Source organism: Anopheles stephensi, chromosome 2 (assembly GCF_013141755.1).
Source record: "Anopheles stephensi strain Indian chromosome 2, UCI_ANSTEP_V1.0, whole genome shotgun sequence".
Taxonomy (NCBI): domain Eukaryota; kingdom Metazoa; phylum Arthropoda; class Insecta; order Diptera; family Culicidae; genus Anopheles; species Anopheles stephensi.
In genome coordinates this window covers 52,364,589-52,381,776 of record NC_050202.1, presented here as the reverse complement: position 1 = coordinate 52,381,776, position 17,188 = coordinate 52,364,589, and the positions used below count along the sequence as shown (strand labels likewise).

General features: G+C 43.3%; 1 protein-coding gene across 1 annotated transcript in view; it reads right to left on the bottom strand.

Annotated features, from left to right (window-relative positions):
- Nucleotides 1-17,188, bottom strand: part of LOC118502702 — a 66,493-nt gene that overhangs the window by 5,751 nt on the left and 43,554 nt on the right. The window contains exons 2-3 of the mRNA XM_036035236.1: nt 15,132-15,187; nt 428-1,178 (exon numbers count right to left, since the gene is read on the bottom strand). Coding sequence (XP_035891129.1) covers nt 428-1,178; nt 15,132-15,187 — 807 coding nt within the window. The remainder of the gene's footprint in view (nt 1-427; nt 1,179-15,131; nt 15,188-17,188) is intronic.

The window sequence follows — 17,188 nt, the reverse complement described above, 5'->3', positions numbered from 1 at the left end:
AATAAGTTTTGCAAAACGAATATGTTTTGAGACTTTAATTGGTCGTAAGGTTAGAGAAGACTTTCCAACAACTTTTATTGGATATCTTAGAATATCTTCTTATCATCAGGGTCTTTGGAAGATCTCTGTCATACATCTTTTCTTCAATGTTCAGAAAAAACAGCCTTAATTCTGACGATAGCTCGCTCAAGTAAACTATCAATCATCGCCAAGAAAGTCGAAAAATCAGTACACGTCTCTCTCGTAACTGGCTCTTCCAATCAACCGAGTTTATGAGAATTCCTTTCCCCAGAATGATTAATACATTTTCCGGAAAAGCTAGCAATTTTCTTCAGGAACCGAGCGCAACAACCACAATCATTGTACGTTACCTTTTTTTCCAGGGAATCATAAATTACGATGATTAGTTTGATTTATCTTCACTCACCATTATCGTCCAGTATTTTCCGTGCAAGATCACCGCTTTTCTCGCCATTCGCCCCGACCGGTCCACCACCGTTCGCCAGCAGGTACGCACCATCGATCGAGTTCAAAAAGTCGATACTGTTGCTCAGCAGTGCTGCATCGGATTCGGTCCGGGAAGTGCGGCCATCGTGCCCGTCGTCGGTCGCCATGTCCTTCGTCAGATAGCGACTCCTCTCGATCGCATTATCATCTTCCGATTCCGTATCGACCTCACCACCATTTCCACCGTCCTCGTCCTCCCCGTTCGGTTCCGCATCCAAGCGTCCTCGCAGCGGGCCGATACGTCCTCCTAGCGTTCCACCATACCCATTCGCTTCCGGGGCTTCGTCGTCGTTGTCGTCGTCTAGCGTCAGTTCGGGCAGCTCCTTTTCACCCTTTGCCACCGACGCCAGCTGCTCAATGTCACCGGGCGTGTCCTGTGCCGGGGCACGGTCGCGTTGGCGTGGTGTATTGCGAAATTCATTAAATGGATTTGCCTCATTTACATTGCTCGTTCCGCCGGCACTGCCCGGCCCGTTCGCCATCGTCATGCTCATGATGTTGGAGAAGTTATAAATATCCGCTTCATCTGGTGCTAGTGCGATGAAATTTTCTTCCCCACCATCGTCACCGGGACCCCCTGCAGGACCGCCCAAGGACGATTCCTCCCCGATGGCGTATCCATCCCCGACACCGTTCTGCCGCCGATGTCGATGTTTCGCCTGTTGCTGATCCTGTGTCGGTTGGGAAAGAGAGCGAATGCAAAAGAACACATTATTCACAAAAGTCATCGGGAAAGTGTTGGTGTCGGTACAGTGGTACATGCGGCAATTAATTCCGGGTCGGGCCGCCACGCTTCGGAACGTGTTTCGAGCGAACGGCTGTTTGGCAGAAAGTTTGAAATAAATTAAAAAGATTCCAAGGGCTGTGGGTGAGGGTTGCGAGTGGCACGGACCAAAATCAATCACGGCATTGTTTTAAAACGCACTTCACTTTACTGCTGGCATCCGTTTCCAATTTGCCGATTGTTGTGCGTCTGTGGTGAGGCTCGAGCCGACCCGAGACCCCATTATTCAAATATATTTAGAAGGCTGTCGTCCTGTCCCTCATAAAAAAGGCGCCCGACGCTGGTGGCTATTAATTTAGCCTGTGGTGGGTAAACGCGATCGCTAAAGTTAGTTTTAATTAATTGAATTTTTAGACTGCCTGCTGGTACTGGCAGCGGTCGGAGACTGCGTAGGATATTGTGCGAGGTTTTTGCGGGAGGGATAGAGCGTGCTGATGACGGATTTTGTTGCCGGCTAGTGTCGGTCGGAACCGCGAGTCAGCAAATTTAACCACAATTCGATTGATTAAGCTGATGTGCGTAGGCTTTGGTTTTGATGGGGAAGGTGGATTTGCTGTCAGGCATGGTTAAGGGAAACTTGTCGTTGACAACAGAGATTTTGTTAAAGGCCAACAAGAAAAAAGATATTTTTTATGGTGCGTTTTATGAACTATTACAATGATTTTCCCCAGAAGTGATCGTATTGAAGTTTTCAATGTTATTTAAATTTCACAATTCTTTGATATAAAAATATTATTTTTCAGATTGCATTTAAAAAAGTGAAATATGTAGAAAAGTTAGCATGAAGTCTGCGTCTCAATATATGATTCATAAATTATTATTGATGGAGTATCATAAGCTATATAGAGGTAAAATAAGCGATCCGGTAACCGAAGCAATAATAGCGTCGATCTTCACACCACATACCCGGGGCTTATCTCATCCAGATCTATCTCTACGTATGTAAGGCTGGCTATCCAGTTCCGGGTAGAATTAAGACCTTCCGTGGAAAGCCAAAACTGATAAAGTTCAAACCATTTATCGTCTTTTATATCATATTTTTCATGTATAATACTAAAATTTAAGCATTAGCAGCTAAAGCAACAACGGGTTGAGGAACTGCAGATTTGTTCGTACTGTGAGTTTTAACCATGACGTAAGCAAGACGACAGAAACAATGATGAATATTTTGATTGTAGCTTTCAACCGATTTTTCTCTACGTACTATTGCCTGAGAAAAGTAATCTAGCAACTTGCATACAATCCAGGCAAGACGTTTACAACCAGACTCCAAAGACTTATAGTTTCAAAACCTCCCAACACCAAGGTCTCAAACAGAAAACTGGTGGAATGTGAGGGCAAACAGCAAACAGCAGACAGCTGTCATCACAACAGCTGTCGTTCCTCTTTTTTCTGGCACACGAAAAAATAGCCCATGTACAGCTATCGAAAAGGATGAACCACGCATTTTCAGTCGGCACAGTGTACTCACAGGTGGATACACTTAATCCTAAGTTTGAGTTGTGTCCTAGAGTGGCGGAGGCCTGGAAGTTTGTCCTGCATGCCATTTAAAACATTGTCCTCAATCTCTCTCCTACATTTCTTTGTCTCCGCTTGTCTGTGGTAGGTAGTTTAAGTAAAAGAAAGCGAACCCTTTGAGGCGGTCCGGTGGCACACCAGGACTGGGGCTCAAATATCATCCAGACTGCCACCTCTACTCCAACTCAAGGTTGACTACTTTGCTAAGCGTAAAACCAAGTCACAGATAGGCAGATATGGCAGGCCGAACTTTTCAAGGTTGTACTGTCAAGAAAGAAGAAGAATAAGACGAAGTCTGTAGGTGACGCGCCAGTATGCTGACTATCGCAAAGCAATATAAATAAAAGTAAACCAACTAATCGAGCAACGTGAACAATTTGGTTGCAGATTGGTCAGCATTTTTATATTATAAATTAGCCTGTAAGAATTTGAATAAAGCAGCATTCTTAGTCTTCAAACTACCCGATACGCTCCAACCATGTCCGAGGAGATCCGGGATGTAAAAAATTGCCCGGTACAACAATTCCTTGTTCTTTTTTGTTGGCACTACAACCTCTAAGGGTCTCGGCCTGCCATTTCTGGCTTACTGTGACTTGATTTTATCCATAACAAGGTCAGCCCTGCGTACGGGGGGCGGTCTGGATGGTATTTGTTTGAGATTTGACTGGTGGCACACATATTTTGAGGCGTCTTACTCGATTTCTTGTTAGTGACTCATTGTTAATTTGTTTAAAATAATAAGTGATACCCTGTATATATCTTATTTTCTCTAACATAAGCTTAATAAAAAAATAAATTCAATAAATTCCCTACTCTAAAAAAGTTTATTACTCTTATGCTAAAAAACTAACAAAACGATTGAGTTGTACAAATTCTCATCCTAATCGTACAAACAATTGTGACTAATTACAACTAATCAAACGTAACGGAAATGCCATTTCACATAGCCCTTGATTGCAGAAGCCCTCCGGGGCACAACAATAAAGTAGCGTACTTTATGAAACGCGTAAAAATCACAGCACCATTATGTGGAACACAATCCGTAAATTCCTTCTACCATCCCATCGCTAACCATCGCATGCTGATGATGGTCGTGGCCGTGTCGAAGGACACTCGGCAGTGAACGGTATTTTCATTTCGTTCCCCAGCCTTCCCCCTCTCCCCCCAAATCCTCCCGCTCGATGACCACATAATGTGACACAGGATTCTCGAGACGCACGTGAAAGAAAGCAGCGAAATCCCCCCCCCCCCCGTGAGAGCAGGAGGCTGCGTCCCAGCGTGGGAATACACACGAAATGCTTGCGAAATTCTCGTCGGGCTCTGCTACCGAACATCGCAGCACCTAACGATCATCGATTTTTATTTGGCGCTCTTATCGAGATGAAAAATCTGCTTTCAATTTTCCTTATCATGCTGTGCTGCCTCCGTTCGCTTCTCGCGTGGTGTGTCCACCTCGCTGTCATCATGCCACCGTGATCATCATCATCACTACAGCTAGCCCGCTATTAAGTGTGCAAGTTATGTGCGTACAAATTCTCATGCTCATCCACGCTTATTCCGGCGCTTATGCTATCGGTCCCTGTTTTTCCCACCGACGGATGGAAATTTATACACTGAAGCGTAACGGAAGCAGCACTAACGGGGCGGGTCGGATTGTCGTCCATTGTTGTGTGAAATACAATGGAGCAGCTTCATAAAGTCTGTTTTACCTCTCAATTCCCACCACATAAAACGTAACCGCTTGTCGCCCCGGGGGGTGGGCCCGTGTTTCTTTTTTTTTTCTTTCATTCTTCGAGGGATAGATGGGGGTGAGAAAAAACGAAAGCTCTCATGAATTGAGAGCTACACGCATTGGCCAAAACAAACTTTACGCTCGGTTTGTCAATGATGGCACGTTTGGCAAATCCCCAAAAGGATGTCCATTTGTCTCGTGCCTTCTATTTTGCAATGATCAGGCCGAAGGTGGGGTTTTACTGTCTCTCTAATAAGCAAACAAAAGTGATGTTGAGTTGCTGGGAGGCTTGGCTGGTGTTTTGTTGCTTTTTTGTTTTCGCTTATGGGTTGTTGTAGGAAGATAAAATTGTAAACGAACTGCGAAGAACCATTAAGTAGTAATTGATTTAATCCGCAGTTTTATGTTGCAATAATATTGATAGTGAATTATTAAATAGCTTTTAAATTTCTATTTTCACTATGAATTCAACTCGATGGGGGAAATAAAATCCCCCAACAGGGAAAGTAGCAAAACGTAATACATAACCGTCCACCGTCCAAAACGGTTGACTGGCTGCGTATTGAATAATTTAACTCTCGCTTATTTCTTATTAATAACGGTCTGGCAAAGCTAACAGAGCATAAAGCAAACAATTTGTCAGAAATCAATAGCATTTTTATGCCAAAAACCGCCCCAATACGGTAATACATATTGCTTGGCTGGGAAAATATGATGGAGACGCCTGGTGTTTGTTGTAGCACGTGGATGTGGATTTTTGATTTTTTTGTTGTTGCTTTGGTTTGGTTTGGTATGCAGCAATGGAAGTACAGAAAAAAATGGATGGATAGATAGCTGTTGTAGCGTGAAGTATTGCCCATATACACGTACACGGGAATTCGTATTCTGCAGGGAAGATAAAGCGTTTCCTTTATCACTCACACACGAACACTCGCACATTTTTGGTGCTCCGTGTGGGAGAAAACTGGTAAATCGTCGACCATCACTCATCCTCATTCACGAATTGTTGAATGCTGTTTTTGAGGTTGTTTGGATAAAATAACAGAATAAAAACACGCACATACACACACACACAAATCTAGAGGGAAAAAAAAACTTTCCTATTGGTCGGTCGCTTTTGTGCGTGGTTCGACAGGCAACAAGCGGAAAAAGATGAACAGACGCACATTTATCTGCGTTCCGTCAACTGGCAGCTTCGGGAGACAATAGATACACTAGCATTTCGAAGTTATGTAGGAGACCCGAGTGCCGAGGACCGTTGTTTTTTTTTTTGAGGGACTCTTCTTTGGTGACCAACTGTGCAATTGAGTGTTCGATCGATTGAAATGAAGTGGAGAGATCGTAGACAGCAAGCGGCGGCGACAAGGACATCGATGACATAGAAGGTCATAAATTTACAATCCGCGCTCCAGCATCAGCCTCCAGCTTCAATGCTGCCAATTCCAGCACATACGTGCCTCCATAGCCACAGCAAACGTGCCAGATTGCTCGAGCGCGCGTATGGCACACTGTGGGCACAGTCAAGCACGTCACAGAAGTAAAAAGCAGCAAGATAAACAAGATAGATGTGACTACTGTGTCTCTTTTTGCCCGCCAGCCACCCAGCACAGGCTTCCCGGTTCAGGCTCGATCGATTGATTTTGGAACCATCCGGGGCAGTGAGTGCTGGGAAGCAATTTATCAGTCGACGGGTGGCCTGGACTGCGGAAGAGACGAGCGCAACATGATGGTTGTCACAGTACCCGTCAAACAGAGGGACATCCTCCACGGGCATACGATTCCCCGAACGGACCGGAATCTGCGTGGGAAGTGCGTGAGATAAATGACAGAAGCCGAAGTGAATTAATTCGTGCCGCGTGTCGATGATGAGCACCGCGGTCTGACAGTCGAGCGAGAGAGAGAGAGAGTGCCTTAACATAATTTGTAATCATTGTAGCGAGGCGTACGCTGGTAGGTGGTGGTTTTGTGTCGATCGATGAGATCACTCGACGAGATCCATGCCAACGGGTTTCCGTTCTAATTAGTTTACACACACTGAGGTGGGGGGGGACTGAGCCGCGGGGTTGCGTTCAGTCAACATCCGGCGTGCCAATGATTTGAACTCAATTGCTTCCATTTAGGCAAACTATTTAGGTGGCTGAAATTAGTCAACAGCACGAGGTTTTGCTGACAAACAAATACGGGATGATACGTGCGGTGTTAGTGCCGGATGGGTTTCGATTGTAGACGATTGTGTTTAATCGATTTCGATTAAGACATTAGGAAAGGCGTTAAAATCGTCTAGGTTGTGGTTTTTGTGTGCTGTGTTCTAATGATCTCTGTGTTCTAATGAAGTTCGTGTGATGGTGTGTACTTTTGACATGAGTTTTATGGTTACATACTGTAATTGATGGATCGTAGCACCGTGTGATGTGTCTAGAAATCGATGAAGACACTAGCATTTTCATCACTATTCATTAATCCAATTTGCTAAAGGTTTCTTCTTAAGACTTTTATTTCTTAAGACTAGTAATTAGGAGAGCAGCAAGCTAGCATAGATAAAATACATGCTTTTTTTAAGGATCAATTGAATAAGAAATTGAATGAATGGAATAATAGTAGTGCTAAGTGACGTATGCGTAAATGTTTGAGATATATGAAACACGAGCCTTCAAGATGAGCATGATTTGCAAGGCAAAATAAACCTTTTCAAAAGTGATTTCCCGGTATGTTTTAGATTTGTTGCATATAGTACGACTATCTCCTAGTATCTACTTATTGTTTCTATGCTTCTTTTTCTTTCGCTCTTCAACCTCACTGGCCATTACAGGCTTCCTGTGACTTGATTTTATCCGTAGCTGGATTGGCTGGCAGATTCCGAGCCAAAGAGGGGTAACATCTTTATACTAAAAGACCTCGGCATCCAAGCGGGTTTTAATATCATAATAACTCGTAATTCAATAGGTTCATCTGCCAAGGGACCTCTTCAGTCAAGCTTCCTGGACTATGAGGCATAGGAGTTGAAGGGTCTAATCTAACAAGAAACGTCGATGTCATAAAAGCTTGATTGTTCAAGGAACCTTTTCTATTTAGAGACATTGTTGTTGAAATGGCTATATCGCTATATGTAGCTATATATAAATAGCTTTCCTCTTTCCATGGATCTTCTTGAGCTACGTTAAGTTCTCTTTATGTTAATACCTGGGTAAAACATGGATGATAACAAGTATTTAGGCTCGTAGCGGTCACACTGATTACTAAATTCACCACACATGGACCTCATAGACACACACAATGATCGCTGTAATGCATAGGACCGCTCCAGGAACTAAGATAAAATCTCTTTAACTTTCACTGGATGAGTTATGAACACGCTATGAATGGAGCAGCCGCCGTTTACCGCACTTCGAATGCGTATTGCACTACTGATGGAATTAGCGGCCAGTAAGCATTTTGGCTGATGTCGAATCATCTAGATCCCGGGCCTGATGGTACAGCAGATCCACATGCTCATCGCTCTTAGTGACGACGTGTTCCCGTAATGTTAAATGGAATCATCAACATAAAGGTCCCTGATACAGCTCAACAACTTAAGGTCCTTGAGACAAACTTTAGTCGTTTAAATTTGATATTTGAAATAGTGAGCCACTTTTCAATAAATAACGTCAGGCCAATTGCGCTGCACGAGAGCTCGAGCTTCCCCGTCATAGGCCTCCACAAGTCTACATTAACTTGTATGTACAGTTTGTATAAAACAGAAGTAATAATCTGTCTGTAATCCGTTTATAGAGGTATAAGTATAACGTTGCTACTATATTATTGGAATGACTCCGAACTTCACACGACTGGACCGGGGTTCGAATCCCTTTCGGGCCTTTCCCCCGTAGGGAGGGCTGACTATACAACTACGTTGTATCAATAATTCTATTAAGCTAGAAATGGCAGCCGCGACATAAGAGGTCCTAAAGCCAAGAATGAGAAGAAGGAACCATTACTTCGAAAACGTTTCTTAGTAACGTGTTGCATGAATCGCAGCTTTCAACAATTTTAAACAACTTAAATCCCCCTTGAATTGAATGGGTTGAAAGCGGTTCAAGAGGTTTAATTCAAAAAAAATAGAATATTAAAATTTTCAATTGAAAATCAAACATAAAGGTAAATCTGCAGAACAAGAAAAGTCTTTTCATAACTAAAAATAACTTTTATCACAAAGTTTGTATAAACATGTCGTACCACAAAAGCTGTGCACCTTGGCTACCGAACCAAATGCTGTAAAGAAAAGCATACTTTTACTCAAAGACACAATGGACGTCTTTGTTCAGGCTGACGAGTAGGGCAATGGTGAGAAAGACCCGAGCTATGCCACCATTCTTCCAAAAGCAACCCTTGCCCAGTTATGCCCAGTTTTTGATGCGAAAACGAAACGTGCGCTGCGTAGTACTGATGATATGCCAAGCTCGTGCTCCATACCTGTGGAATGCACGTATCGAGCAGAAATGTTTCGAATTTTCGCTTCACGTCCACCCGCCAAAGCCACTTGCGACCACCGTTGGAACGGAGGCCAGTCAGCACTGACTTGTGAATGGAAAGTTACTTGCAGCACGATTTCCCTGGGTTTTTTTTGCGCTGCCAGTTTTCTATTCTGGCATAATGTTACCCCTTTCCTAGAGCTGGGATATGGTTGCGAGGAATGTTGCCCATACATCAATCTAACAACGAACGGATGTTGCTTTTACTTCAGCGCGTAGCGATTCGTGTGGGTAAACCGACCAGAATTTCACCGCAGTAAGTGGTTGTACACAGAGCGAGAGAGAGAGAGGTGAGGCCGGGTAGCATATGCCATTGAACCGAACATTAGGAAAGGAAAAAGAAAACCCGTAAAAAAAACGGGAGTAAAGAAAAACGATCCTCCAACCTCAAAGAATTAGCCCATTAGGTAAACCACCAGGAAAAAAATCCTTCGCCCGGAAGCTGTGCTATCGATGGCATATTTGGAGTTGAATTTCTTCATTTTTTTCGAGGCGTTGTTAAGCAACCGGGTGCCTGCTAAGGTCGTACCTGTTTGCTTTGATTGCCTGGTTTCTGTTGTTGTTGTTCTTTCGCCCCACGCGCTCTCACTCTGTCGTTTTTTTCTTTTTCCCCTTTTGTCCGAGTCCTGCCTTGGGACGGTTATTTCCTTTAGTCATTGTGCGTGCCAAGCCGCGTCACCGAACTTTCACCGACCGAGAAGACCGTTTGGAACAATCAATTCCAGCTCCCCGAGGGTGGGATGGGCATTTGTTGCATACCACCTCCCCTCACCCGGCGTCCCATGTCGAACTCGGTGTCTTTGATTGCGCTCGGAAGTGGAAAAAAGGGTTTTCCGAGAAAGATTTATCACCAAAACGGTTAACGGTTGTCAGCGAACGAGGTGAAGCGTACCGGGGAGGGGGGGAGTTGGGAAGAAAACCACATTAAGCGCTTTCCACATCACCTGCGCTCGGTGCGCGTGCAGAGGATAAAAAGTCGACATAAAAATAAAACTTTCCAGCTCTGCCTTCGGGCTACGCAACTGATCCGTGTTTCCAGGGAGGACCATCGGGTAAGTACGCAGCAGCAACAAAAAGTCCCCGTACATAAAAGGGATGAACTGAATTTGGACTGTACCGGGACCGAAACGTAAATCAATTACGCTGCCAGCAGTCGTTCAATGAAAATTCAATTAGGTTCGATGTTGTTTCACCCGGGCGGACACACTTTTCGAGGTCCTCATCCCCGAATGGAAATTTGTTCGAGAGAGAGAGAGAGAAAGCACGAACGAGCGCTACCTTGGCAACCGTTCTCTGGGGAATAATTACTCTCGGTCCGTCGCCGGACACCGGTCCATCCTTCCAGCGCATCTAGCTCCCGAAACGATAAGTCGCCATTATGGTAATTTTATTGACTCCCGCTATAATCAGATTAACGGGGAAAATTAAGTCCATACATGGAACGCCGGCTTTGATGGGGCTGGTGCGTGGATAGTGATGGAATCGGCACACTCCGCCCGGGTGCAGTCCCGGTGTCCGGGTGGGTGGAGTCGATTGTCGAACCAAGTGCTCGGTTAAATAGTCCTCCGGTGGTGTTGATTGATACAGATGAGGTTAGCTTCCCGTGATTAGCCGCCCGGTTGGCTGTTGGAAGTTTATGAAAATGCGTCCCTCGGGTGAAATTTACAACGTGACAAGATTAACAAAGTGAAACGTCTTACGTGACGAGCTTTCGGTGCTTTCGCACGGTGAGATGTGGGAGGACACACACACAGGTTTTAACAAAAATTAATAGAAATTTTGAGGTGGAGAAAATGCGTGAGGGATAAAAAAGAGAGGCCAAGGATTTAGTAGGATAAAAAGAAATTTAAATCAAAGTTTTACTCTGTGACGATTTGAATGACAATTATTTTTAAATTGGTTTAAATCTTATGCATGCTATGCAACACTTATGGAACATTCTACAGTGCTACCTTTGAAGCTATATAGTTGGTTTTAGACTTTTATTTATGAATTTATTATTGTTATAATTATTTTCTTCTACCAATCATTAGGTAGAGCCGGAGATATTATCTGAAGGAATATCGAACGAGTTCAGTAGACTGTAGACTGCTAGAAATAGTTAAGATGTTATTAAAGAGAGGCTAGTGCAGTGGTGGTAATTTAGCCTGTCTTGGTGGTAAATAACACCAAGATTATGGGTATTCAAAGCATGGGAATAGTTAAAGTAGGAATAGTGTTGGCTAGACAAGACTGGAGGTGACGTGCGACTGAAGTATAGAATCGACCTTTTGCCTTACTGGATTTGCAGAGGACTATTTAGCGAAGGTCTTGTGAAAGTTTTGAAGACCTTGCCAATCATCGTTGAAGGAAATTGTTGGTCAATGGAGTGCATGTACATGAGGCGGTTCGGTTCAAGGTGCGACAGAACCAGGGTAAAAATCCCATCATGAACCTTCACCCCGTTGTGACGACTGACTATCTAACTAAGTGTTATCATTAAATCTAGCAAGCCATAATTGGCAGACATGATCTAACTGATCGTTAGGAAATCTAACCAAAAAGAACGAGAGCAAGTAAATATATCGTTAACGAATAAGGGGAACATAATCTTTATGATGTTAGTTCTGTTCTGTGGAAATATTGTGTTATTGAATGTTACAAGATTACTATTTGTTACTATTTGAGAAGAATAATTTAAACCAACATATTAAGCAAAGGGGGAACAGACTTAAATTAAAGATTAAATAGGGAAACAGACTTTAGAGAACACACTTAAAGAAAAAGTCCTTACTTTATTTTACACACTTATTGAAAAATTAAAAAAATCGGAATCATAATTGAATTCTTTCATTATCAAATTTCAGGACCAAATGAATTTCAGCTGAAGATTTTTTTTTATTAAAACGAAATAGTAATATTTATCATAATTGCCCGTGACCATGTCTTTGTCCATTGTGTTATACATATTGCCATTCTCTATAACATGTTAAACCAGTCAATGTCTAAATTATTATTGCAGATGATAATTCTGAACGGTAGCCAATCGCTTTCAGACGCAACAAACAAGCTGTCGGAAACATAAATGAGTGAAATAAACGCCTGAAACGATCGATGAGGTCACCCGAAAACCTTGACCAACTGCAAGTAGCAAGCCCAGCCTGCTTGGTTGCATGTCTGGTGCACCGTGGGATAGTACGGAGCGTGACCAACGATTGAAGCCCTTCTGTCAATCAGAGACACTTGATTGAGTGACATTTGTGAACGATAATTAGTGCAGCAAAAGTGCATTATGCTCCGTTGTGATGCGGTGGATGATTGATGACTGAAATTGATGCCGGCACTGAAAATGAGGTTAATTATCTTTCGGTTTGATGATTGGTTGGCACGGAGAGGCGCTTTTTAATTGGAATTTCTTTAAAATTCCTCAGTTTTCTTATTTCTTTTTCAATTGTTTTATCTTTGACAAAATATCAGAGAAAATTGGTTTGTAGCTAAGTTTTATATGATTGAAAGTAAACCGATTTATCTACACGCTTATCAAATATTCTAAAGCAAAGTTATCGCAACAAAATTCCTGTTGCATGACTCTCTGTTTTCTCACTCCACAAAAAAAAAATCAGTCCGAACGGCCACAGAATGGTTGATAGAATGCTCCACACAAACACAATCCACCTAATGAAAGCCTAATCGTACAAATTGGATCGATTGCCGCTAGCCGATAAGAATTCGCCCGCCAATAGGCAAAGCTTTGGCCGAAGGTATCCTTTTTTTGCTTGAGCCTTTTTTTCTTCTTCTTTGGTATTTCCCTCCACCATCACTGCTTTCGTGTGCTGCCCTTTTTCCTGCCCGAAATCAAAACGCTTCGGTGTAATCATTGATTACAGCACTTTTATAACGTTTTCCAATTTTGGGACGTGTGCCTTCGTTCGTTCGCAGTACCAGAAAGGCAGGGCCCAAATATTTTCCCACCGCTTTGTGGGGATGAGAGAAAGGAAGAGAGAGAGAGAGAGAGCGCATACAGAGAGCAACCTTTGTGAAAGTTGCTTTTTCGTCTAAATTCAATCAACTGGTCGGTTGGTTGGTCGATCGCTTACGGTAAGATCAAAAATCTTTATCGGTTTCTATTCCGCTTGACCGGGTTGGTTAACTTTTTTATTGTGCCGAAATAATCTGGAGAAAGGGAAGGTAAGACCGGAGAGTTTCTGTGCTTTATGTGTTTGCCGCCCAAGAAGCTTTAAGTTTGGTAAGAGTAGATTTGGATATAGAATGTATTTTTTATGAGAGAAAATTTTGTTAAAAAAAAAAAAGAATAATTCGAATTTCAGTTAAAGTTTATCTTCGTATTTAAGGTATTCTACAATCATATCACAATGTTATAAAGGACCAAGGTCTTGCTGTAAGCTTTAATTATAGAGTTATCTTCATCTTCCAAAGAAATATCTAATAATGTATTAATAATGCTTTATTCTGCTTATGCGACGATGAGACCAAGAGTATGAACTCTTGGTATCTCAACAGATGAAGCATCTTGGACGAAAAGGACTCCTCAAATACGTGGTCTGGTGGTGGTTGAAGAGACTCCATTCGACTATGACGTCTCTTGGTAATCTAGTCCACTGGATCGACATGTGTTAGAAGAATTGGACTCTCAAAGTTCTATTACGAGGGCTCTTATCGAATAATGCTTGAACGATTTAGACTCTTTGGCCAATAAGCTTTTTCGGTAGGTACTTTAGTAGAATCTTCATTCCCCAATATCCGTCGTTTAGATAGTTCTCGAACCTTACTATCTGATTGTCCTATAGTTACTACCCTGAACCTTCGTAATCCGAACCATTATCAAGCTCTGGTCTCGCTCTATTCCATGAGATGCCAGGTCGGTACCTATTCTTCTCAGGCCTTTCACACACGATCGGCTGCTGAAGGCGCGTCCACACGATTCTCCGTAGCTTCCGAGGTCACTACACCTTGAAGGCATCACACAAAGAGATATCGTAGACTACGGCGTCTCTTGGTAACCTAATACATTAGGACATCAAGACCCTTAAAACGACAAGAACTCTTCGAGGCCTCTTCAATTTTGTGGTCTATTGGTTGATGAGGTTTGAACGCCGAGTCTTCGAGGTTTTTTAGAAGATAGGGACTTAACCTTTACCTATGATTTCTCCTGTCAAATGAGGCTTGTTCACATACGAAATCAAAACGAGATCTTATGGACGACTAGCCAAGAGCTCATAGAGGATAAGTTCTCGTTGAGGAGAATATCTTTTTAAAGGTATTTTGGAAGGATTTTAGAATCCACAATATTTTTTGATAATCTAGTCTCCTGGAACAAAAAGGCAACGAGAAATCTTGAAAAGCTTCATCTTTTGGAGCTTCTCGCTCGAAATGTTTCGACCAGCCATTTCTATCTGTTTTTTTTTGACAAAATTTTTCCCGTGGTTTGGAAAGCATATTGCTTTTTGTAGGCGAGGTTCCTTAGGAGACCGCCTTAATGAGTAAGACTAATAAGGTTAAGGATAACATAGGAATTCAAACTGCTTTATACTTCTTTGAAACATCTGTCGATGTGTCTGTGTCGGTCGATAGTCAAACGCAAGATTTAGATAATAACTCAAACCCTAACCCAATAGATAAGATACTCTGTTCGTTAAGCCCTTTTCACCGGTTTTTTCCCGGCAGTTTTCCAAAACCAAAAATCCTACCCGCAAAGAACCAAAAATCAAACGTTTGTTTGTAGATCGCGTGGCAAACGAACGACTAGGTTTTTTCATTTAATTCAAACCGGCCCGGATCGGGAAGATACCTCCTAATGATGAAGTTCTTCACGGCAAACGAACACACTCGCACACCAAAGGACGTCGCATCGGGATGGTGATGTAATCGGATTTGCTACCCACACACACACGGAGAAGGTACATTACCGGCAGCACAGTACACTGCACAGTAACCGGCATTCCCCGAGGGCCCGTGTCGGCTGCATCCTAAAAATGGTTCCCATTTTTCAGAAGGCAGAATGTGTGTCCCTGGTAGAAGCGTTTATTTTTACCTATTTGCTGTCTCATAAAACCGCCCCACAGTGGATGGATGCGCGACTTACCTTGGAATTGGGTTTAGCTTCCGTTGTGCTCGTTGCTACGGAGGGCATAGAACCGTCTGCCGAATAAAAAAGGAAGAGAAGAACCAAAAATAACGATCAGATTAGATGGTGGCTGCTAGTGGGTGGGTGTTTGTGGGCACTAAAAATGGTTGAAGGTTTAGCGTAAGCGGCGATGAAGCCATACGTGTTTGTGTTGCGCATCCGGTTGTGGTGCATTACCGTTGTAGGTTAATAGATAATCGATGGATGGAAAATTCGTCCTTCACAGCGAACTTGCGGCGCACTCGGTGTGAAACTCTGCGAAAGGCGAGTCCCGAAACCCAGGTGATGATTGATGTATGATTGCCAATCATGCACCGGGACCACCATGCCATGCCAACGTTGCTGGCAGGCTGTTGTTTTATATGATTGGATCGAATCCGGTTGTGTGAAATGTAGGTCACGGCAGCAGTAGCAGTCAGGAGGCATTTCGATTTTCACCAGAATTTTGACCCACAATAAGCTGGTGAAATGCTTTTCCCGGGGTAGACAGACACGTTTGGGGCTTCAGGGTTTCCCCCAAAGCCGATGATGAGTTTTTCAATTTCCATTCCGAACCGTCGAAAAGGGGATGTGTGTTTTAAGCCCAACAGAGAGTGGTTGACCCGAAACCGGCAACCCCATGACCCAATGGGGACAGCGAAAACGACAAGCGTAAGCACCGATGGTAGGTAGCATCCGATGGTGGCTGTTAATTAAGAAACTAATTTCAAATTTTCTTGTCCCACTTTATACACGTGGCCGTGTGTGTGTGTGTTTTTCATTTCCGGAGCATTCGCGTACCGGAAAATGGGATGAAATTGGATGGGAAAATGCAAACGGGGAAACAAACAATCCAGCCTGTAGCTTGCACGTACAAAAGACATGTTTGTATGTGTGGGTCCTCTGTATTTGCCACGAACCGGTTGGTTGGGAAACCTGCTCCGTAGGTTGAGATTTTCCTTCCCAGGGAAAAACCCACCGTTCAACAAAATCTTGTTGCTCCCGTTACGAAGCAGCCCTTTTTACAGGGATAAATTTCCCAACTAATGATCGACACACACAGACAGACAGACCGACAGACATGTCTATCTCGAATGGAGAAGAAAATGGATCGGAAAATGCAACCCTCGTGCCCTCACTTCTCCCTGCTCCCTGCACCAAAGCGTGCAACGTTTTGTGCGATAATTTTACGGTCCACAATTCCATTTTTATTTGCAATCATCTGCTGATTATGGGGATAGCTTCATAGCGGTTACGACTGGGGAAAAAAGCTTGGAATGGTGGGACAAAGCAATTTTCCACCACTGAGAAACTTTCTTCCTGTTTTGTGAAATAAAAATCCAGCAACTTTCTTCCAACCGGCCAGCAGCCAGCAGAAGATTCGTTTCTCACGTTTTGCTCCGTGCCGATGGCAGGTAGTTTGGATTTTACATGCCCTCTTGCATGGTTCCATTACGTACCCCCTGCCCCTCTTTCCGGCCACCACAAAATCCATTCAAACGGAGCGATGAGAGCGAGTGAAAAAAAACCCTTTCAATTCACGTTTTCGATGGAATTACGAGGCGATGGATAGTGGGTAACAATTTCAAATCACGTTCCATCGTCGTCGTCTTGATATGGAGCCACTTTTCTTTTCGTGCCAAAGACAACGTGAAAAGTAGTAGCAGCAGCAGCAGCAGTGTCCTTCTTCTTCCTCTTCTCGTTCTCTAAACTGAACCGAATTGAGCGGCAGTTTTGTTGAAGGATTTTTTTTCGTTCGTTTGTCTGCTATTCGCGTACTATTCGTGCAAGGAAACGTGCGCTTTGGTTGACTTTTCCATTTTTCGCTGCCTAGTGAGAGCGCGCGGGGGGAAAAGAGGGGGGGGGGGAAAGAAGGTCTTTTTTTATTTTTACCGTTTCTCAACACTTTTGCCAAATCGTAAAGTCTGCCACCTGCATGTTGCATCGTCAACGTCGGTAGATCATATTTTTACATAGCGTTTATGGGGTGAGTCAGTCGGGGGAAGTGTCCATAAGGGAGGATAAGAGAGAAGAGG